Below are 24747 nucleotides of genomic sequence, written 5' to 3' on the forward strand. Positions count from 1 at the left end.
TGTATCTCTTCTGATATCTAGAGAGGGCTTTGAGCTCAAATAGGAGTGCAGATATGAAGGATGGATGATCAAGCTCCTGCAGTTGAGAAAGGCTATCCGGAGGAAACAGAATTTAATGTCTTGGCAGGGTATGATTAGGATGGGGAAGAAAGCAGAAGGCAGCAGGGTGGGACAGAGAGACAGGAATAACAAGTAACTGGTCATACAACTGTTTATAAAAAAGGTGGAGAAAAGTCAGGACGGATGAGTGCTGGGGACAATCAGTCAGTGGATTTGTTCCACCTTTCTACCTGTTGATGCTAGTTTTGAAAACTGGGAAATCAGCGCATTCTGTGTCTATGTTCCTTATTCCTCAGGGATGTGATGATTCTCAAGATACTGTTGTTTGACAACCAGGGCTGTTGAAACACGCTGAATGCAACCATCTGCTAGCACTTTCGCTAAACAGAACATCACTCTTGTGCTACGTTTAGTCTTCTCTGGTAGAATTTCAACTGTCTGGGAGCAACCTTCCAACCTTTGCTAGCAATGCAAAGCAACAGCTGAGAACAATAAGAGTGCTGAAGTATACTAATAATGACAAACTGTTTCAAGTATTTGGACCTTTTACAAGGTAGCAAGGTACACATTTTGTTTTATGACAAAATCTGACACTATTTTGCCCTTTCAAAGCTGGAGAAATGGTGACCCTAGCAAGCTATAGCCAAAGCAAGATGAACAGCAGTTAGGGTTTGAAATCCCATTTCAGAACCCTTTTGAACAAAATGCACACCTCTCTAATCTGTGTACTTCCATCTTGTTGGGCCTTACTTTAAATCCATTCCTAACTACTGCTGAAGGTTTTGGAAATGCATACAGGTCTGTGGGTGCATTGAAGCATATCTCTGTAGAATTGTGAGTGTTCAGTTGCATCTTTGAAAACCTACTCTTTAACTGACATCTGTCCTGCAGTTTCTTTCTTGGCTATGTAAGGAGTCCTGATACGTATATGTATCTCCTATTTGTTTTGTTACCTTAAATACAATGGAGAAGGCAACTACATTCAGGACTTCATTCTACTTACCACATTTCCACAATCCTTGAAATCCCTGCCAAGACCATGACTTCCACTAGATACTACTGGGCAAATTGACCTCTAAATACAAATATGTTTACACCTGTTACTTTTCTAAGAAAGGAATGCAAATCTGTCTAGAAGCCACAACTGCCATTCTGCAGCTAAATAATGTGATTTAAAAACTGTTATTAGGACATACTTTGCTTTCTTCATAAGAAGTTTTTCAGAGTCAGGATAGTGCACCAAGATTTCATTGAGCGTTTTCTTGTCCAGAATGAAAAGGTTGGCAAAACCATGAGCCACCACATCAGCAGTCCTTCGATTTCCTCCACCTGCAGCTAATAGGCTGGAATGAAAATAAACATCATCTGTCACATCGTTATTTGACCTAGTGAGGAATCTCTTTGCTGGTGGTTGTCCATTAAAGTCATCATAAAGCTCACTTACGTACCCAACTGTTCTGTCTGACATTCTATAAAGGCCCTTTATGGTTGGGATTAGAAATATCTTTTTGCCTTAGGAAGGCAAATTGTGACTACTGGTCAAGCATACGTAGATGCTAAGGACTGTGAAAAGTCTTGCTAGGTAGAGACATTTCTCCAAAGAGACACCCACTTCAAGGACTGTGTTTGTTTTAGTCCTCATGTGAACTTGGCATCTCCTCAATTTTATTGTTGAAAATTATTTACATCAGAAGTAGAGCAGCACAAGTCTGTTATTGCTGAAAGTGTTATTTATAGTGAATGAATTATTCTTCAAGAATTTTAATTTTCCTGAGTGAATAACTTCTGTGGGACTCTGGTTTTCAGTTTTCTCACATACCACATCTCACATTTGAATGTTGGCAAATTGAATGATGCAGGTTAGGAAGGTCTTTCAGGCTGACAGTTACAAATGTGTCTGCCAGAAAAAGAAGACTATTTTGTTTTCAAAGTAAGGCATTAGACCAATTTAGCAAGCAGAAGTTGGCCATAGGAAGAATATCCACGTAAGAATTAGATGTTGTGCAAATAAAAATTAATATGTTCATCTTGCATTAAGCAATGAAATGAAGAGACTTCACTTCTTAGCTGGGGTAGTATGCAAGAGAAGTTGCATTTTACTCTTAGTACTAAAATTGCCTTATCACTGTGTTCAAGGAGATCTACCCTAAAATTTGTCCCTTAAATATTTCCCAATGAGTTAATACTTTCAGAGAATATTTAGTAATCTCCAGATTTAAAAGTTATTAATAAAGGATAGTCTGGACCCCATAAAATATGAAGAAATACTTATCTAAAATATTAATCAAGGATATATAAATATTGGTTTTAGTATGAAATATATACTATATTTATAAATATTAGATCATACAGATAATATATTTTATTTATAAAGGATAGTATGAGACATCTGCAACTGTGTGTACTAGGCTATTTTTACACACACAAACACACACACACACACAGTAGTTTTCTGCAACCCAAGACAGCAATCAATATATGAACTCAAGCTGAAAATGCAGTATATTGTCTTCTTTTAAAATTTCAAACAATTCCTCAGATAGAATAAATCTATTTGCACAATAAGAAAAGCAGCTAAAGAAAATTGCAAACAGCTTTAAGTTCTGATGAATCACTTCTCAACAAGTCATTGAACAATCATTTTCAGGCTTTCCTAACAGAAAGCTCATTTTATCGAGGCAGACTAGGACTGAAGAGATCAGCTTTTTCATTATTGTGATGATGTGAGGTGAATTTTACAAGTAAGGCAGCCCTTGCTCAAACAGAATCATCTTTGACTAAGGACAGCATTATGGACTTCATCACTGAATCTGTTTTGGCTAGTGTTCTAGGAGTTACATGATAGATCATATCTTTAAAAATAACTACATGTGCCTTGCAATGGTTCTTGATAATGTAATATCTATATTAATAGAGAAATTTGCTTTTTTTACCTTACATTTTTTATTTCAGTTGTTAGCCTGAAATGCTGTAATATTAGTATGAGATGATAACTTTTGAATTCTTATGCTAGAAAATTTAATTTTGAGGTATAAAGTTGTCAAAGTAAGTGATGACTCAGCTTATCTATTACTTTTTTTAAAAGCTGATCTCTGTAGGAAGCTGCTGTTCATTGAAATTAGCAGATCGATCCAGGGAATGGTGTGTGTACCAGCTGAACGTGCAAGGTTGTGGCAGCTCAGCTCAGCACCTATGTGCATATGGAGAGAACTGGTAAGTCAGGAAAGGGAAATAGTTTTCAGTCTTGCTTCTGACCAGGATGTTAAACACCAAAGGGCAGAGCTCATTGAAAAGAAGCAGCTGCCACTTTGTGGGAAATCCTGGGCCAGAGTGGAAAATGTAATCTTTCACAAAGCTAAATACTGCCTGTAGTTTTGATTTTTTTTAATAAAAGTTAAAGTTACCAAACAGCTGAAAGGCTGAAGCTGAGACCAAAAATTTAGAGATCTTCCTGTCAAAAATTTACATATAATAGATAAATGTTTTAATTTTTCCAGAATTATCATTTTCTGATAGGAAATAGTTCTATTGAAATATCAGTAAATGGATGAATGAGGACAGCTGGTTTAAGGTATAAATTTGTCTGAACTAATGAAGTGTTGTGTTATAGCTGAAATTCTCTCTTTCTCGATTATCTGTACAGACAGGCTCTCATTAAGGCAGCAATCTGTTTGCCTCTGATTCTAAGATTATTTTGCTTCCCCAAACTGATATTATCTATACAGAAAAGTAGTAACGAGGCTAAGATGTTAATTGGAAGGCAACTCCTATTAGTTAATCTGTTTCTGTAATAATTTTCAAGGATGAAATTGGCAAAGGACTTGCCTGAACATTAGTCTTGCATTGGCCTTCTAGTATAAATCAGGGAAATTTTTTGAAATAAACATTTTTTGTTTTCTCAACTCCTTTGCCCTCAGAGACTTTTTAAGCATCATTTACATGCATTTTGAACAGAGTGAGATTAAATAACAAGTGTCTTATAAATTGTGTAGTTAAACCACTGTGAATAAAGCTGACCTATTTCTCTAAACAAATCTTGAATCAGAAGTCAGAAGGAAATCAGTCTGATATCAGGTGATAATTACGCTATGAATACTGAGGGGAAAATTTGGATGTGCTAAATGAAGCAATATTTCATCCATTAAAAAAAAGTTTTTTCATTTGCTTCTGCTATACAGTATTCAGAAGACCTTGACAAAACTTACATAGGAAGGTGCTATACAAACTCATTATTTTCTAACACTTTGCCACAAGGAAGAGGATAAATCTCTACTGATACACTTAGTGCTTCATGTCTTTGCTTTTCTTCAATTTTGGAGATGTCTGCCAGTTGCTGTGTCTTTTCTCCTTGAGTTTATCCACTGCCTGACATTTATATGCAAATTACATGTGTCTGAATAGTATGCTGCCGCAGTAGGTCAATGATGAATAAAACAAGACTAGAAGTGTAGGGTTATAGCATTGCTGAGGGTTTTACTGGCCATATTGGCAATTATGTAAAGAGTAACACGTGTTGGGAAATGAATCTTTAAAGGCCATTGTGTAGTTCTCACATGGAAACACGTGCTCACCTGTATTTGATCAAAAGTTTGAAAATCCCTTCCTTGTTTTAAAATCAGTCATTATCATTTCTCAGTTTAAAAAATAAAGTCCTTGCTCCAAATACAAGACTAATAAATAATTGAAAACTATGTGCGTGTTATATATCCGGGCTGCTGTAGCTTGTTCTTTTATCTTTTCATTATTCAGCCCTTACTGAAAACCAGTGTATTCTTAGCCTTTCCACATAACTTACAATAAAGCATTTTGTTTTGAGGCTTTGCTCAGGTATTATGTTGTCACACAGAGAAATACCTTTCAAATAACCTTCTCTCAAAGAGCTGATATAATTTCACTTCCCCACTCAATGAAAAAGTTCTGTATCTATGAGATATATCAGGTTTTTTCCACTTGAGGTCTAAGCAAGTTCTGGACACACGTCACTGGATAAACAGGAATGTTTCCCCTACTACAAAGGGAGACACAAGTAGAAGATAAATGTAAACCTGGCAAAGATCTGATTACCACTTTTCAAAAGGCAGATTAAAGCTACCAGCAAGAGGATTAACAGTAACAGAAAGGCAGCTGGAAGAAATCAAGGATCCAGTTTATCACATGCAGCAGCACATATATTTTATTACTTTTCTTCAGGCCAACCTCAGCAGGGGATGTAGTGCCTAAAATCTAGCACTTGGTTGGCTAATTGGGGACCATGGCATGTAAGAGTTAATAGATTTTGCATAGCATCCACATGGAGAATATAGAAAACATTTGTAGCCACAGGAGAAGAATTTTCTTCTCCAGACCTAAAAACTCAGAACGAAAAGTCTGGTCTGTCAGCCTTTTTCTTGTTTTGTATGCTCTTAAACAAATACATTTTCAAATGTGGATGCCTGATTTTTGGCAACTTAATCCCTACTTCAGCTCCTAAATGAACTAGTTTTATTTGCTATTTTAGACTTTTTAACTCTTTTGTTGGAAATTAATTATCATTTTTACCATCTGCTGTGTAAGGGCACCTAGTCTCACTATACAGGCAATAAAATGCATTTGGTCCTGCCATATTGCAGACCTCAGAACAGGAAGATGTGTTAAATCTTTTAAATGCTGAAGGAGAAATTTGTCTGTATACTCCTGTGTACATTGACCAAAACACTGGTCTCAGATCTTGCCAGATTAGCCTCTGATGCTTCACTTAGCATTTCCTTCACTTACCTGCACGTCCTTGCTCAGTGTCCTCTTGGTTGATCCTACCCACTTTCTAGCCTCCCCATGGTAGCTGTCGTGCTTACCACAGAGAAGTTAAACAACCATTGATTATTTGACCAGTTCTAAAGAAAGTGTTAAAAATAGAGATGGACCTACCTGATCTCCCCAAATACAGCTCCTGCTCTTAGGGTAACCAGGACTTTTTTACCATCAGGGCCACCAAGGACTTGAACTTCACCCTGTTTGATGATGTACATCTCTCTGCCAATCTCTCCCTGGGCACGAAAACACATAAAGATCCCATGTTTTAGCAGCACAGCGTTTTTTTCTTAGAATAATCTGACAGACTCTTTAAATATCTTTCCTCTTTCTCATAAACAGGTTTACTAGTATTATGGAGAAATAAATGTTTGAGCTACTTTTCCTAGCACTGAGCACAAGCACAAGGACTGACTGTGGCAGTTCCAATTGTGATTTGGGACAATATTTGAACAGGAGTAAGACCATCTAGGCCAGCTTGGAAAAAGAAGAGTAGATAATAATCGGGATTGTAGCAGTCATTTCCATCAGCTGTTCTCGTGGAAACTAAAGTACTGCGGAAGTGTATTTATTAACAGAGAAGTGCAAAAAAACCCATGCTTTATGGTCTAAATTACTTCTAATCATCATTTACCTATTTTAAAAGGAAAATAAGAATAAACAATCATTCAAAACTTCATCAACTTTTATGAAATCACTGGATGGTTTAAGAGATTATTCATTTATTTATTATCCTCCACACGATCTACTAGGAATCAAAGGTGTGACATCAATATATATAACAAAAAGCAGGCAGACTGGAGCAATATAATGTACTTCACGAACATGATCATAAAAGTCCTCACGACATCTAAGTAAGGCAGGCAAATAACTATTTTTCCACTCGTGCAGCTGGAGTAACTGAGGCAAAGCAGCAATTTCATTTTAAAAGTGAAAAGGCAACAGCAACAAAGCCGGGACTGAAAACGTGGGGCTTACACTTGCTATCCCTTCACTTGCTCTTCCAAGCCTGCATGCAGGCCTCCTCGGTAAAGTACAGTGAGGTCAAGATACATCCAAGAAGGAGGTAGTTCCAACAGGGTTTTATTCCCTACTGCGTGTTACAGCATTAATAGGATTACTATGGTTGTTGGCCACATCGTAGATCTATAAAAATGAGAGGCCTTTTAGCTCTGAATCAAGCTGGAATAAACTGATAACTCAATTTCCCATAATCCATCCTTGTTGAGAACTGCTTTGCATCTGACTGTGGTATCAACACTTTGAATCTGTTACTGTCATTTATTTCTCTGTTGTGGCAGAGTTCCAGCCGCAGTCTTAAGATCCTTCATGCTGTGCATTGTACAAGCAAACACACCAAACTACTCTTCTACCCTTTCTAGCCAACAGTAATTCTGGGATTGGTCTTTGAAAGGACATGCCTGATCCTCTGGTGCATTCACAAATGTTTAACTTCCTACACTGTAAAGTCAGTGGTACTACTCGGCAATCAGGAAGAGGATCCTATGCTTTACTTTTGGAGGGAGCAGGACCTTAGTGAACATGCTGGACCAGAACTGCTAAAGGCAAGTTAAGGGGTTCTGATGGTCACTTCTGAGTGTGGTATGAACTGTGGGTTGCTTGCCAGAACAGTAACAGTACTGATGCTTCATCCGCCCCGTGCTTTAATTACATCCTACACTGCCTATAAGTATGTTTACATGCCTTCTGAAAACAGAATTCAGCTCACTTGGTCAGAAGCTGAGCTATCTACCTGTTTTACTGTAATGCCATGTTTGAGCCAAAATGGTAAGAGTAAATAGACGTCTTTGCAAAGGGACAGTGTGACAGCATTCAGCTGGAAGTATGGAGACAGCTCAGAGCTGTGAGTGAAGGCAGAGCAAGATCAGATCCTGCTCTAAGGGGCGGTATGGGATGCAGTGTATTTTCTACATACTTGGATAATTCCACTTAATTCTGAATGCACAAATGAAGCACATGCAGAGCATCATGGATTGAGATCTGTAGGCTAGGTTTGTTTGCATATATGTATAAAAAAAATTAAGCTTGCTCCATTTTAAATATTAAAACTTCATGATGTATCATTAGATAAGCCTTATTTACATTACATACTTTCCCATATTACTATAATCTTATGTTTGATAATGTATAAAATCCATATAGTCTTGTTCTAGGTTGAAATTTGAAAGCACATTTGTTATTATTGCACAGAGTACCTTAATTACTTTTATGCTATCTAATTCACTCAGGATTAATTTTATTTAAAGGACACTGTTGACCAACATCTGAACTCTTTTTCTAAAACACATGCTATAATTATTATTTGAAAGAGACAACAGTGCTCACCTTTTTGCAGACAAAGTCACCAGGTAAATACACAATGGATTTCAACCTTAGCAGCATGTCATATATCATCTGGGTATCACACCCCTGTTAAAATAGTTAGAATTGATTGCTCTATTAATTCAGTAGCACAAGTGACTATCAGTGCTTACACTGGGCAGCAAAACCCCAAAATACATGAATGATCCAGGAATTCATAAGTGGAATGCAAACTCAAAACATAAGGATCAGCTTTTAGAGCAGAGAAAAGACTGAAAGAATTGTCATTTCAAATACTTCTTATAAAGTTCTCTTTAAGTTGAACATCTCTTAATTTTTTTTGCAAAGTAAGCTTCTGTACATCTAAATTTGCTGTGGAAGCTCAGTTAGTGTTATGTTCAGGAATTTATGGGTCTTTTATGTGAATGTATTTTACTGATCCAGGGAAAAAAAACAGATCATGTCAAATGTTCCTCTGAATCTATGAATTCCACGTCTTCAGCAAATGTGGCAGAAACTGTGCAGCTATGTTTATACTGAGATATCATGTGATTTCTTGCAATTATCCTAGCAAACAAATTAGTGTTAAGGTTACTGTATGTCAAGACTACTCCTTAAGTACTAAGACTACAATCTTAAGTAAATACCATATTTAAATTGTATCTCTGAAAATCTATCATGATAATAAAGAGAAAGCTCCTTTGCACAAAAAGTTACTAAGCAGTAGCATTCATTACATCAAAGTTGTGTTGCCAGAACACGTAGCATTTGTGATCTTTCAGGCAGACCTAGGTGGTATACAGCAAGGTGGACTGTGTTAAAAATTACATTCTTCTATGTCTGACTCTTGAGATTAGTTATACTCTTGAAATCACTTACAGTCTGACCATAACATCAGCTTTAGTATGTCGACATAACAGGACTGTGTTTTAATCTCATTTGGTTTTTTATAGTTTTTTTTGACACAAAATTCAAAGGCAGGCACTTGGCTTTGTCCTGACATGTCTCCATTAACTGAGATATTTCTTACACCTATTTTGCCTTGCATATTAACAAACATGTTCTTAAGTGTTGCAAGATGGACAAAACAAGGTTTCTGTCTCAGGAATACCACACATTTCTGCATTCTTCTGTAAAACTACTTGCTTTGAATAAGTCAACTTTATTGACAATGGCAAAGTTCACATCAATTGCAATGGCTAATTGCATTTTGGTTGGCATCTGCTCCAGTAATTCTGATTCATCTGTAAAAGAAAAATAAAAGCAAACTCTGTTAGTTAGAAAATATAAAGGAAGAATAAAAGAATGTCCATATAAATGAGCATTGTACAGAAAAATAACTTAATGCAGCTATTCTAGCATTTATGAGTTCAAATGAGAAATTTGGTAATATGCTTTTACTAAGATATTGTCTTTTAAGTTGCATATCTTGTCTAAAGGTATAACCAAAACATTATATAAATTAATAGAATTTGTGAAGTAGTAAGTGCCATATTGCTTTGGATTTTTTTTCTTTTCTAAAGTAAGTTGAATACTCTCTTCTCACTTCTCGCGTGTAATTCAGAAAAGGAGAAATGTGAATTTCACCCTGTATATGTATCTGTACAACCACTCTCACTTGAAGTTCCTACATAACTGGAATTAGAAAGTCTTACCCAGCATTCCCTGAGAGTCCCATGTATATTCATACCAGGTTCGAACACGATTTTGGACCACTCTTGGAATAGAATAAGTGTTCATATAGGAGACAGTGTTGTCCATACAGGAACGGTAATAGTTCTGTCCTGCTGTGGCTGCTCCAATTACATCTCTCATCTGCAAACATCAGTTGTTGTTACTATGCATTTCAACAAAAAATAGTCTTGATTTGAATATCTTGCCACCAACGTATAGAAAAAATAAAATACTTGTTTGCAAAATCACTGATTAATTATACATTCAGCTGCATGTTTTGAATAGGTCCTTCATCTGCTTTTTCAGAAGTGTTACTGATTTAATCTAATTGTGTTGGAAATTCTATATTTATGTTTTTAAAGGGATCATTTGTGCGTTTTAACCTATTCTTCTGTCTCATATTTCTGGACATGGATGAAAAATGTAGATAATGCTTTACTTAAAAATCCATAATAAAGCTACTCTGCATTTGGTGTGCAATGCAAGTCAGAAGTGAAGCAAACTGGGCTAAATTTCTCTAACAACATCAGCTGGTACCACTAGAATTAAGAACCTGCTGCTGTTTAAGTAGCTAAGAGAATCTAGATCAATCCTAAAAATGCTCTTTGAACTGAAAGGTGACCTTGAAGTTTTTAGTGCAGGAACATCATTTAACATTCCAACACAAATGTAATTTAGTTTTTAGAAAGTGCATGAGTTAATGGTCATAGATATTCCTTCTTCAAAACATAACTATATAGACGTTTTTTTTAGTAGGATGGATTTATATTGCAGTGGCCAAGGATTAGTGTGCCAGTGGGCTGAATTCTGCTCTTTATTACAGAGATAAAATTGATTGCAATAGGAATAACAATTTTTAGGCAAGTGTGCTAAACCAGGAATAACTTGGTAATTTTAAGAGCTCTTTGTAAACAGGAATTATAAAAAAATGCATTGAATACGTTCGTGTGTTAAGATTTAAGGATTGAGTCTGCAAATAAGTGTACTAGTTATAAAATCCAATCTGCAGAATCTTCTTGGGGAATGGTGCTTTCATTGATAGTTATATCAATTTAGGAAAAAATTATAAATATCCAAACTCTGAAGTTTAATCCAATACACTTGAATTCAATAGTTTTCCAGAAGAAATATCTTATATGCACTACTTTGTTTTATTTTTGGTAATTCCTGTTTGTGGATGAATTTTAAATCCTACAGGCAAGAGTCTGTTTCATGATGGTTATCTCTTCTTGCACTTCTAAATGGCAAGGGACATATGCAATTTTTAACTGTTTGATTGAACTTTTTGAATCCTGTATTCAAAATAAAAATTACATTTCAGTTTTCATTTTTATTTTTTTTATAATAATTCTTCCAATAACAGACATGTACAAATCAAAAAGTCTGGAATGATTTCTACAGGAATCCAATAAATCACAGTATCACATAGGAACCATGGCATTTCTTTTTCTGTAGGCAAGGCATTTTAAAACCATGCATTTGTTTTTCTGTAGGGAAGGTATTTTAAAAACCTATGGATCTAAAGCCCAAGTTTAGTAGTTATAAGCCAGAAATAGTTCAGTTTTATTCATTTGGAAATATAACTGATGTATTGTGATTTGCTGTGCTATGGGCTTTTTTTTTTTTTTTTTTCCCTCCTGCCAAATAAGAACCAAAAGAAATAGAAAACAGTTAATTTTCAGGTTAGCAAATATATTGTAATTTATGGAAGAGAGCAGAATTCTAGTTTGACAAAAATCATAGGATTTGCATTAACAGTATTCTATTGGCAGTAGTATCGAGCATGACTTATTCAATAATTTGTACATATTAATACATACCTATAATTATATTTTTTCTATCAGATTTAACAGTATAATGTGAATGTCAAGGAACTGGCTCCTTGGCTGTGAGGAAGAAAAAAGGAATTATACATAGTTTCAAGAATCATCCATGTCCTATAGAGTCTTGGCTTTAAATCAGCTTGTGTGCAAAAGGGCTACAAGACTGGGAACTGATTAAACACATTTATTTGTCAGAAGAATAAGTACAGATGACAGTTAAATAGAAGGACATTCAGATGGAGGCTAAACTTTTTCCTAGAACAGGACTCTATTAAATTGAATATATTATCACTACCACTACATTACAGTAATTTGAATGTATCTAGTTATTGATTTTTTTATGTACCTGACCAATTAAGCTGGAGAAGACAAAGACACCCAAGAAAAAATTCAGCAGTTGAAAAACTATTTCAAACAGAGTTTGTGGTTCTGGAAGGCCACCGATGGTGATTAAAGTACGAACTGCCCAGTAGTAACACCTCAGATACCTGTGGATACAGACAGCATTTTTGTTACTGACTGTAGGTGTTTGAAGTTAAGCATATACCTACCTGAGTTGGGCCTTTTAGTGATACTTTTCATTCCAAAAGACCTTCAACACTTTTTATGAAGGGTTATGATTTTACTAATGATACAGTTGTGTAAATCATATTGAGCTGAATGTTCTCACTGACAGCAAAATAAGAATACATGGGGAATGCAGCGGTCACTTACTGCTCTCCAATAACTATGCAGCATTACAGAATACTTCTGTAACAAATTGCCAAGGTGGACATTACTGTGTTAGAATGCTACCAGTGAAGATGCCATGATGTTAAAAGCAGTGTAAAAATGTTAGAGACTTCCCAGAGTTTATCTGTAGCACACTAGATACACATCTGAAGGTCTCTTCCATGGCTTCACTTGATAACACCAGTGTGAAGCCTTTTGGTGGGTACAACAAATGCAGTGTTGATCTTCTGGTGTCCATTCATTTTCCTAGTCCTTTAACCATGTTAGGTTTTCCTTCCACTCTGCTTCTTAAGCATTGGCTCTGCCTCCTGGGTTATGTCAAACAGAAGTTATATGTTTCCACAAGCTGTGTGTTAATCCAGCTTCTCCAAACCAATTCACTTATTCAGCCTGCAGGGTTGACTCCTGCATTAACTTCTAGTGGCTGGCCTCCACTACCCCTTCTGTCACCTTTAACAAACACATTCTTGCCTTCTTCACTACTTTCCCTCATGCCTGGGAAGAGCTTTCCCTCCGTGGCTACAAAACCACCTTGTTAGCACCCTTCAAGACATTTCTCAGAACTCTCTTGGTGTAGAAACCAAATATAGCAGCGAGCAATGGGCAGTCACTGAGACTCTGCTTCAATCTATGGCTCATATTGACTCCTTCACTGTATCCGTCTGCTGTCTGTCACTTCCCATACCTGAAGTGTGAGCTCTTTGGACAAAGATTTTTTTGTTCTGTTCGTACAGCACTCTTTGTACAGCCTTGTCCATGACAGAGCCTGTTGCATTCAAGCAGTGTATTTCTATTAGTATGATAACACAAGTTTGTGAAACAGCAAAGGACCTGGACAGAATTTTTTATTATTATTATTTTGTGAGGATAGTCACACTAACTCTCTTTTTTTTTTTTTTTTTTTTTTTTAGTACATATATATATATGTAAAGTGCCTTGGCATATCTAAGATTCTTTTTTAAGAATCTGTTTATCTAAGATTCATGTTTATCTAAGATTTATGTTTCTAGAACATGGCACCACTAGTACTGCAGTACTACTGTAATCCCCTACTGTGCAGTGGGGATTAATTAGCTCAAATCATTGCTGTGAATGTGCCATCATTTCCTTCTTTTCTGGGCCTACAAGTAATTGGTTTAGGAATATTTTTAAAAGTCTCCTATTAATTAGAATTTGACTTCCTAAGTCTCTGTACAATCAGACTTCAGCTTCACTAATGATTAGGAATGGAATTTCATTTTCCTTAATTGTACAATGAGATTTTCTAGTATTTCATCTATGACTATTGCTTCTGAAACAATGAAGATTCCTTCTATTTGTTGAATTTCATTGAGTTTGAAATTAAGAAAAAAAACACACACAAGAAATATTTTTGGAGATGCTTGTTTTGAAATAGACGGTTTGCATGCATCTTCTCACGCCTACCCTGAATCTGAGGCCACCTGATCTGCTTGCAGACTTCAGGTGTACATTTTAATTTGGTGGCCTCCACTTTTAAATTCCTCTCTTATTAAGGTACGAACTCCACTCCTATTAATAAATGGTCCATGTAACAATACAATTGGAGGGTCAGTTTGTGTAAATATGAGAAAATAAACTCACAATAACAATCAATTCCAATGAGGGGTTTTATTTAAATCACTCGAAAGTGTTTCCAAGTCTTTCACCTAAAATGTCAGGCTTTACAAAGCAATTGATTTTGGCTTTTCATTACAAAGTCACTTTTTTCTTGGTTGTAGATTAATGAAATGCAGTAACAATTATCACTTTTACTATAGTTTTCTAGTTTTAGATTTTAACAGCCAGAACTGGCTGTTTTCATTCAGAGATCTGCCATCATATAATTTTTCCTTGTTAGGGGTGCAAAATGAACAGCTGGATTAGACCACTATAATGCTTTCACTTGGGTTAAAAAAAAAAATCATCACCTATGCATGCTTCCAGCAAAGTATGCATAAGTGGCAGCTTTCTCTTAGACTTCTGTAGCATAAATAAGTAGTAAGAAAAAGCCTCAGATCTGTTTTGGAAGAATTGCAGATTTATGCATAAAATGATGTCTCTAGCTTGTCTGAGGGGAATTATCATATAAAGCATATTGATATCATATTCCTTTGCCATAACTGAGAATGCTGTAGTGCTTGAAACATGTGTAATTTATTAATATAAAAGTAAAGAAATTAACATTACTGTGTGCTAGTTACTACAGGAAACAAAAGTAATTAACTGACTCCCTCACCCCCAATGGCCTTGAGTGCCAAGCTTGCTAACTCCACCATGATAGGCAATATAATCTTCATTCTGGGAATGTCTACAAAGAATGAAAGCAGCTCCTCAAAGAAATTTAGGGGTCACATTCTTCTTTGCAGTGTTGTATATGCAAAATGTGAGATATCTTTTTCGGATCAGCCCACCCCTTTCTGAAGTTGTTAATACAGTATATTCTTCTGAAATTTTTCCTCAAAAGAAACTTTCTACTGGCAGTCACATGATATTCACTATCTCTTAGGCACAGTTTTTATATTTTCTCCATTTACACATTTTATTGTTTTTATTTTAATCTGAAATGAAAGTTACACAGTTGAAATATAAAGCAGCTTTTTTCCCTAAGAAGGGGAGAAATGAGATTGTAAATTTTGTTTAAGGAAAGCCAGAAAAAACAGATTCCTATTTCAACAGTATTAGCAGCTCTGCTTCCTACTAGCTAGTGTCTGGAAACAATCATTGCTCACCATACAGTTTACTACCCTGCTATAAAATTACTGTTGAAGCAAATAACATGAGACAAGAAAAGGATTTTCCCTCCGCACAACATAGAATATATGTTTATCCTTCAGGCAATCAAACTACTAGATTTTTCCCTAAAATAAGTCCTAGGTATGAAAACATTCAGAAACACTGCAAATAAGATAACTTGTCATATTATGTCAATAGAAATATCTTTGTCATAAAAGTCCATTTCAGAATATGCTAAAATTCTTACATGGTTTTGGTTAATACAGGTAAATCAAGTCTTTGTGCATGTGGCTATCAGATTTTAAGGTGGTATTCACACATTCATTTCAGCCCAGGGAAGCATTATTTCAGGGCTATCACATTTGACTCCTCTCGGATTACAGCCAGGATGGGTTTAAGCAGAGTAAAGAAGTGGCCTTTATAAATTGGTACCCTAATGACCTTCTTCTTAGTACCTCTTTTTCTTGAGTGACTTATTCATCCGGTGGCTGTGGGTATGATGATCTTAGGCAGAATGGTGTAAACTACAAAGCTTTTATCTAAAAAGTAGGGCTGCAAGTAGCAGGTCTGAAAGCATTAGGTCTGACATACTTATGAGTTGGGCTGTGCCTTCACAGATTGTCTGGAGGCAGATAACTGCCTTTGTATAGCGAGCACTGGGAGTATGACACATCAGACCTATTGCAAGTACAATGGATAGCTGATACCCGGGAGACACCTTTTAAGATATGCCAGTCTTACTGGCCGTCGGGCAATGAACACCAAAGAAGTAGAGTTGTTCTACACATGTACAGTGACCATTTTCTGTGACTTCCAGATATCTGCTAAGTCTGTGCCCCGAGCAGAAAGGCAGCAAGCTACAGAGAAACATAATCAGGATGCAAATAGATGTCTTAATTAATAAAGATGCCAGTGAATTTTGCAGACTACTTGTGGATGACTTGCAAGCAGCAGGAGAAATACACCATGAGCAAAGTCGAATGATTTGTTTTGTCTAAATTTAATGCTGACCTGTGGGGTTTGCACAGGAATTTTAGCTCCCGAGTTTTAGTTTCCCTTATGGGCAGTGATGAAAGAGACAGATACTTCCATGGGACAATTCAGGACAACACTACATTCCTGCCTTGAATCCCTTTCTAGAGGATTTGTCCATTTTCCTGAGGAATTAGGGAGACCAATCTCTTACTTAGTAGTTAAATTAGATTGTAAATATACACATACAGTTCAAATTGTTCACTTAGCTATAATAAAAAGACATTTTCAATATCCTGCTGCCGTGGTTACATAGGCTCTACACTATGGTGTTGCATCAGGGATGCTATCCTTCTGCATTAGGGGACACTGAGGTCTGTCTGCCTAATACAAGCTCATGAGTGCGGTTTTAATGCTGGGAACATCTTGTGTGGCTAATTTGGGTGTGTTGCAGAGGGGTAAAGTTGACTGCCTTTTGCACCTCAGGTCAAAGGCATTTTGATTGAAGGCTGCCATGCAAAAGACCTCAAATCTTCCTGGACTGGCACTAACACTTTGGAGTCTGGACATGATGTGGAAAAGAATACAGCTAGCAGAAATTTGCAAAAAGAGCTACTTTGATAATTTTGCTTGTGGTTCGAGTGCTTTGTACAGCCGTTCATTAAAAATTGAAGATCAGCAGTTAGTATGTCTGCTCAGGAACATATATATATATATATATAATCAAATTGATAAGGGAAACTGTTGTCTGTGTATTCTTTTAGCCTGGAAAGTAAAAAAAAAAAGATCCTAGAAGTCCTTACATTTTTAAGAACTGGTTTTGGCCATAACTAGCAACATTTTATGGACACAGCAGGGATTTTACATAAAACATTCATGCCACTAAATCAGTGCCAGATCATTTGCTTTGCTTTGGGTCAGTGTAATCTGAGACCACTAGAATTTTGATTTATTTGTCAAACTGCTTACTGTCATTTTTTTTTTAATTAGCTAAGAAGCTATGTTTGTCTTATCTTCTTTCTGAATGTGTTCCCTTTCTGTATGAGACCAATGGCATATTTTGCTTCAAATATTGGCAACGCTGACTGCCATGTGAAAGGAAATTACATCTGCACTGCTGTGCCATAATATATACTGCAGTTCTGGTCACTTTTTCTGACAGATTTTTCCCGGATTGTTCTTAATTCCTGCTTTCCAAAGAAATGAATATACCTAGAAGTATCTTGTCTGATAAGTTTAAGTTCACATGGCTTCTCCAATAATAACAAATGTTCACACAATGCCTATCTGTTACAAATCCCCAAATATTTGACACTCAGATAATATGTCATGCCTGATTCTCTAAGGCAATGACTATCCCATACAGAAGGCATTTGCTGTTAGTGGGATACTAAGCTATACTTCATGAAATGCAGCTCAGCATGGGATACTCTTTGGGGTTCCATGTACATGGGACCATATAATCCAGTATGAGTTAGATGCAGGCAAAAGAATAAAGTCATACATTCACCAACCAATGCCAAGATGAAGTAGATAAATGGCTTAATGAAGCTTACATGGATAGATTCTAATATGCATTTTATTTCAGCTTCTCAGTTTAATGTAGACCTTGAATTATCAGTTTATTATAATTGTTTATAAAAAATTCTGCCCTAAATCCCATTTAATTTCAGTGTGACATCATTTGAGAAGTGTTTTTGTCTCCTTGTGGAGAAGGTATCACAAAATATTAAAAAACCTGACCATTGCCTCTGGGGACAACTGCATTTTCTGTGATCAAGCTAACAAATAAATTCTGCCAATTGTTTCCCTAAGTGAAGTGTAAAATATTATTGTCATGAAAAACAAGAAGACTTTCTTGCCTGTTCTTTAGGCTGTTCTGAAGAAGAATTAAAAGATTGAAGACTGAGTAAGCTCTCTACTTTCAGAGTGTTCAAGTTGCTCAGTCTTAGTTACCTTATTTTTTAATAATGAGGCAAGTTTTCTTAAGAATGACATTAACAAAAATAGTTATAATGGAAATTCTTTCTGCATTTTTCTTGTCAGATTTCTGGAAGCCTTGATCCTGCAAATAAATACCTGTGTATAATTTCACTTACATAAGTGGTCCCACCTGAGCTCTATGACTTGCTTGCACATGTCTGACTGCAGTACTCAAACTGTTTATTTTAGCGGTGTGTGGAAACCAGCCATGTCATTTTTTTGAAAGAGAACCCTAATTATAAAAAAATCAATGCTGCTTTACACAAAGTGTGTTTTACTCTCAAAGGCTATTTTCTTACCCTTCAGGATAGTGACTTCACACCAAACTCAAGAAGTCTGAAAAAATTACAAGCAAGAGAAGCATGTCTCCAAGAGAAACATGAAATGTTGTTTAAAGGGTGATTTATGACAGCAGTAATATATTATATGCTGTTTTGCAAATAATGTAATTAATGAACAAATTGAGCTTCTGCGACTTTAACTATATTATGGCCTTTGAAAGAAATGAACATTTATACATCTGAACCTACAAGATATGTTTTTATTTAACTACACACAAAATATATTATGACTTTGCTATTTTCTCTTGCTTCATCTCCATCATCTTAATATATGTCCGTTACTTGGCACCCAGCCTAGTGCTGTCACAAGGAGTTTATGGAAAAGTGTGCCAACATCTAGTCCTTCCCACTAGAGACACTCTGCCACATGTTTAAGCATGACCTTCTCAAAAGATCAGAGAAAGTGGGTGGAATTTTTTTCAGACCAATCACCATGGTGTTTAGAGGGACTAAAATGTTGCATTTTAATGACACAATGCTGTGTGGCAGAAAAAAAATCTATGCCTCTGATTCCTTTGAGGGATTGTTCTGCAATCTTTCTAACAGTTCCCATGTGCATATGCAATCAGTAAGTTTAATTTATGACCCTTGTTGCTTTCTAAATGTTTAATTAAGTTAGTGCTTAGCACTGACTCATAAACCTATAAAAGCAGTAAACTGATTTTTCACTGCACCTGCCCTCCTAATATGTGTTAGTAATGAAAGCTGCTAATCAGCAGACATGGTGCTAAAAGTTTTCTATCGAAGCACTTGTAAAGTAAAGGCATGCCTTGCAAGCAAAAGCATGGGAGAAGGAGGGGGATGCAGGAAGGAGCAAAATCAACAAAAAAATCTCTTGCAAGAGAAAGGAACTTACATGTTTCCTTTGCCATCGTACACCCATCTAGTGCTGCCAAGTCCTTCATAGTCTGAAGCCCAATAATACAGGCATGCATTAATGTGCAAGATAAACAGCAAGTATCCAGTTGTTCGAATGACCCTATAAAAGTCAACAGATTCTTTTAAAACAACTTACATTTTTCCTTCCTTTTAATACGGAACCCACTGCTTTTTTGGTTCAACAGTGTTTATGTTAAGCATCCACTAAGTAGTTCCCTACCTGTATTGATTCTGTGAAAAAAAGAGCTGGCAGTTACCTGTCCCTCACATTTGTCCAAGGTCAAATAAATCTTTCCTAGATTATTTGACACAGGGTAATTTCTAAATTATCATTCCCTGAGGACTTTATAATCAGCTGCATTAACTGGCTGTGAATATATACAGAAATTTGAAGCTATATTAATGAGGCTAGAGGGTACAAATTAATGTGTTTGCCAAACTCTGTTCAAGATAGGCTCTAAACTTGTGAACCAAAGCCAAGAAATGTCTGAGATCAGAAACGAACTGTTTTACAAGAGCTGTGCTAGGAAGTCTGCAGTAGATCCGCTAAATAGTATGATTTACTGGCTACAGCAGGAGTTATATCATTCCTAATCCCAGTTCTTATGCTTATGGCCAGTTCTTTGAAGAACATCAATGATGAACTACTTAAGCACCAAGCAGCTTTCTGTTTAATACAATAATGATCTCATTGTATATCCTCTGTTCAGTGGATGAGGATCAAAAGGAAGATCTCCTGGATTTAGCTCTCCATTCAAATATTCATACAGGCAAGGGATAAATAAGCAGGGAAAGTACAGGACTTGCCTAAACACGGGGAATCTGGTACATAATGAGTTTATCTGCTACAGCTAGAATTCAGTGCAGTTTGCAGTGCATAGTAACTGAGTGCACGGTTTTATGAAAATTTTATAAGATCTAAGTTAATGGGAGATAACATCTCTGTGGTTGCTTCTGTATTATGCATTCCTTTGCTGTTTCTTGAGGTGCCATTGCATGCCCTCCTTTGCCTCTCCATGCCATTGAGCAATTTATCTACAGGTACTCTTCGTCTTTAGGATGTTGACAAATGAATGCCACTTCTCTCTTTAAATGTTGGTGTTCTTCCAGGACAGCTCCGTTTAGGATTGTAAGCTTTTGAGAACAGCAGATAGCTGATGCGATCTAGTAATATTACAATACTGACCATGCTGGGTCTTGTGCACAAGTTTGAATCCATGCGCCTGGACTCCTGAGGTCAGAGTAAAGGTTTTGAAAGCCTTTGCTACAATATGTATTATATTTCTCTAGGCACATGTTGACTCTACCACAATGGGTAGGTAAGATGTAGTAACTTTTGCTAGCTCTATTCCAAAAGTAATGAGTTTAAGAAGAGAGTCCAACCAGGCACATATACTTTCTGTGTAGAAGTTTAGTTTGACATTATCCAGTTAATTGGTGCCTTATCGCTCAGATGGTGACCATTCCAAGGTCTAAGATCAAAACAACATTGCTACATTCAAATAAAATGCAGTGGTTTGCACAAACAGCCCATCTTTTTTTTTTTTTTAATTGTATTTTTCAGCTCCCATCTGTACTCTTCTGTATAACTACCTCTCTTCTCCATTTATCCTTTTTCTTTCTTTACCCTAATGCCTTCTGGTATGACAATTAAAAGATCTTTGCCATATAAATGTTTTTACTAATGAGTACCTCAAAAACTTGGAGTCAGTGTTTTCTGAAGTATGTTTTAAAGCATTGTATCAGGGCATGGCATGACATATTTAATAGGTGTTTTGCAAATACAAAATAAAATATTTTGCTAGGACAGTATGCTGACATTTTTTTTCGACCACAAACCTTAGCAATGCACTGATGGGAAATCCTATAGATATTAAAGCATTAATACTGTTAACGCCATATATGCTGAGCAATATTGAAATCCATGTTCCCTACCCTTGTTTTTCTGCACATCTTCAAAGGGATTTAAAATTGTATTTTAGTTATGAAGAGTGCTCTATTTCACAAATTTCAGGTGTCTGGCCTCTTAAGAGTATGAGGTAGAAAATGGATTCACTTTGTAATATTTACATTGTGCAATTTACATTCTGCATTTTACATTCTGCAAGTGATTTAATACTGGAAAATGCAAGTGGGCCTGTGACCAGGAAGAAAAGACACAAGCAGCAACAGACAGTTGTGGCACTCAACAAATCCCATGCTACAAAACTGTCTAACAAGGCAGAACAGCTTTGCAGAGTAGCTGGCTCTGTCTTTTCAGCTACTTTGTACATTTTACATGACCAATGAGATCTTGCTCTGTGTGTCAGCCTTTCTAAACCAGCACCTTCCCTGTTTTTTGACATGTGAATCAACATCACATTCTTCAAAGTTAGGCTAGTTTGAAGATATACGCATCCCATTCTCAACTTGCCTTTTCAACAATAATTTCCCATTCCATACTTTTATATAGTATGAAACTGTCTGTTGCAAAACTGCTTATTTGGGTGAAAATGGGTTTGCTAATTTGTTTCCATTTCCTTGAAATCCATATACACACAACATTGTTGTTACATACGAACTAATTACTTGATTCAAAACCATCTATATTAAAAATCTGTATCTCCCAGGACTCACTGCAAATATTATAGGAGATACAGAAAAGTCATTGAGTTATGACTCCAAAGCAAAGGATATAATATGGCAAATAATTAATTTTAAAAGTTCTCAACATTAGAAAAAGTTAAAAAGTACAAGCAAAGCAGATGAAACCCCATTCTTTTTAATGAGATTAGAAATTAGAGAAGATAGGGACGTAGTGATTCAGCAACTGACAAGAAATTTCTTCATCTTGTGGAAATTCAGAAAAGCCTTCTCTTGTACCAACAAGAATTTAAAAAAAAAGAAAGAAAAAACCCCCAACAACCAAACCACAAAAGACTCTTCAATAAGTGAGAGGGCAACATGAGAATAAGCTTTGTGGAGGTTAGCATCTTCAAAAATACTTTAGTAGAATTTTCAAACTTCTAAGTTTTGTTTCATTTTGCAGGTACACAAAAATATGAAAGAGGAGATGATGTTTCAACCTTCTTTTCAAATTTAACTAGTCTCTAAATCTCATAAAATATCGCATTTGCAATATATAAACACCAAGTCTATCATTTAAGTGCAATAATCTCTGAAATAGAATAAGACAGTAAACAGCAGATTCTTATTTCTGCAGCAGCAGCACACAGGAACAATACATGCCTCAAAACTGGGTCAGGGAAAAAAATAATCTGTTGGCGTAGGAGTTGCACAAGATAAACTAGGGCTGATGACATTGACAGTAGATGACAATAATGGTGACAAAGTAGATAGGTTCATTGTCTCTTAGCAGCATCACTGACAGCTGAGGGGCCTATGAAACTTGCCATAACCATGTCCATGGACTACTTGAGTTGGAATCAAAATTCTTCCTGTCAATGCAGAAGGTGAGAACATAGTGCAACAGACAACAGTCATAATCACTATTTGAGATCTGTGCTGAGTTGATTCTCATTCCAAGTTTAGTCAATGCAGTGGATGATCAAGTTTCTGTATATGCCAGGTTCATGATGAGAGCATATTTGAAGAAAAATATTGACACAGGCTCAAGCTCTTAAGTTTTATTAAGTACAAATAAACAGCTACCGAGGATTTGGCACTGCTATTAGTAACCTGAAGGAACTGTTCTTTAGCTCTTTCACTGAAGAAACTTCTTTCTGATACTTCTGTTCAGTTAAATTTTGGCAGGAGCCTGTGTTTGGTGGACATTTTGCCTAAACCAGGCCAGCTGAACTGAGCTAGATTTCATATGTGAGTGCAGCTTTACAGTTGTTATTTTAGTGCTTACAGTAAAGACATATTTTAAAAATCTTAAATTGAACAATAAAAGATGTATCATATTCCATCCAATGCTTCACTGACAACTCATGAAATCAAATGAACTGCATTCTGTGTCAAGATTTGCATGCTACAAGAGTTAAATAAGCACATACCTGTAGATGTATGCTTTGTCCAGAATAGCTTCCAAACGATCGTTAAACTCAAAGAATGTGTTATGCTGAATGGGAAACAAATGAAAGTAAGTCAATCACTTTTCTTCATTACACGTCTTATTATAATAGTACTGACATTAGTTCATATACACATTTTGAAAATAATGGATTTTTCAGTAGTCTGACTTTCTTTAAACATTTAACTAAATAGTGAACTGCAAAACCAAAGATGAAAATTGAGTTAAACATTGTTTTGGGTGTTGAGTGTCCCATTAATCTGAGTATAGAAATAACCTTGCTGTTTAGGTCAGACTGCTGCAGATGAATGACTTCTACTTCCTCAAACAAATATAATTGCTTGGGCAACTTTATCAGAGAGAATTACACACATAAAAATCCCTTTTTTCTCTTTCTGAAATTCCAATAATTCTCCAGTAACTCATCATATGTATCAACAACCACATACTAGATGATACCATGTAGTATCAGCTGCTGCTATATCGAATTCTTCCTGTTATTTGTAGTTTAGCTTTCATGATAGCCCTTAATATTCACATGTAGCTTTTTTCTTTGTTTTTGTTTAGTACACATCTGTTTGCCTTATATGAGGTACTATTTAACTTTTCATTCTTTCGTATTGTTTTGGTCCTGATTTATGGAGTTTTGAAGTTTTGTTGAAAACTGAAGAGTACCCTGATTTTATTCTCAGAGTTCTTGTGTCTCCCCCCAACTTTAAATGAAAGCCAATTCTTTGTCAATATAGTGATTATGTGAAGGGGAATGTATTTAGTTGCAGAGTGACCTACTAGGTACCGTGAAATGCAGGGAGAGGGTTGCTGTCTAATCCCTTCTCAGACCCTTCATTGCACAGCTCCAGATGTCTCTGGACTCGATAACAAAAGTGGACTTGTGCTTGTTAAGTATGCTGTGTATAGTTTATGTTTTCCTTAAAATTCCCTCCTTTGCTCCTAAACACCTGACATGACTAACAGAAGGGGAAAATACATTAACTAGTGATCTTAAATTAATTTTTCTGATCTTTGAAAACCAAACAGGTAATTTAAGATTAATCTAATTTAAATAATGGAAACAAACCAGCCTTAGTGACAAAACACCTTTTGAAAGTAGGAAATAATAAAGTCAGAAGAAGGCTTCATTTGGCTAGACTATAACTTGTATTTTTTGTTGGTTTATTTTCTGATGTTGTAGCTTATCCTGAAGATATTTTCCAATTTCTAAATTTCATATTCCTAAATATTATAAACAACTTTCAATTGGGTTGTAAAAACATTTCTGTGTAGTTAGCTGTGCATCACTAACACAGATCTTACCTTTAGCATCCTATTTGCTCTAAATGCTGGGTTAAATCCAAAGAAGAAGTATAAAATGTCAAATGGCAATACTGATACCACATCAAGCTGTTGAAGAGCAGAGAGGTCAATT

At 36.0% G+C, this 24747-nt stretch overlaps 1 protein-coding gene across 1 annotated transcript in view; it reads right to left on the reverse strand.

The window, feature by feature from the left end:
- Window positions 1-24747, reverse strand: part of CNGB3 (cyclic nucleotide gated channel subunit beta 3) — a 70962-nt gene that overhangs the window by 5701 nt on the left and 40514 nt on the right. The window contains exons 8-16 of the mRNA XM_049819139.1: window positions 24636-24722; window positions 23305-23369; window positions 19284-19406; window positions 12013-12154; window positions 9825-9984; window positions 9316-9413; window positions 8194-8277; window positions 5965-6083; window positions 1257-1403 (exon numbers count right to left, since the gene is read on the reverse strand). Of these exons, the coding sequence (XP_049675096.1) occupies window positions 1257-1403; window positions 5965-6083; window positions 8194-8277; window positions 9316-9413; window positions 9825-9984; window positions 12013-12154; window positions 19284-19406; window positions 23305-23369; window positions 24636-24722 (1025 nt within the window). The remainder of the gene's footprint in view (window positions 1-1256; window positions 1404-5964; window positions 6084-8193; window positions 8278-9315; window positions 9414-9824; window positions 9985-12012; window positions 12155-19283; window positions 19407-23304; window positions 23370-24635; window positions 24723-24747) is intronic.

This window comes from Accipiter gentilis, chromosome 2 (assembly GCF_929443795.1).
Source record: "Accipiter gentilis chromosome 2, bAccGen1.1, whole genome shotgun sequence".
Classification (NCBI taxonomy): domain Eukaryota; kingdom Metazoa; phylum Chordata; class Aves; order Accipitriformes; family Accipitridae; genus Astur; species Astur gentilis.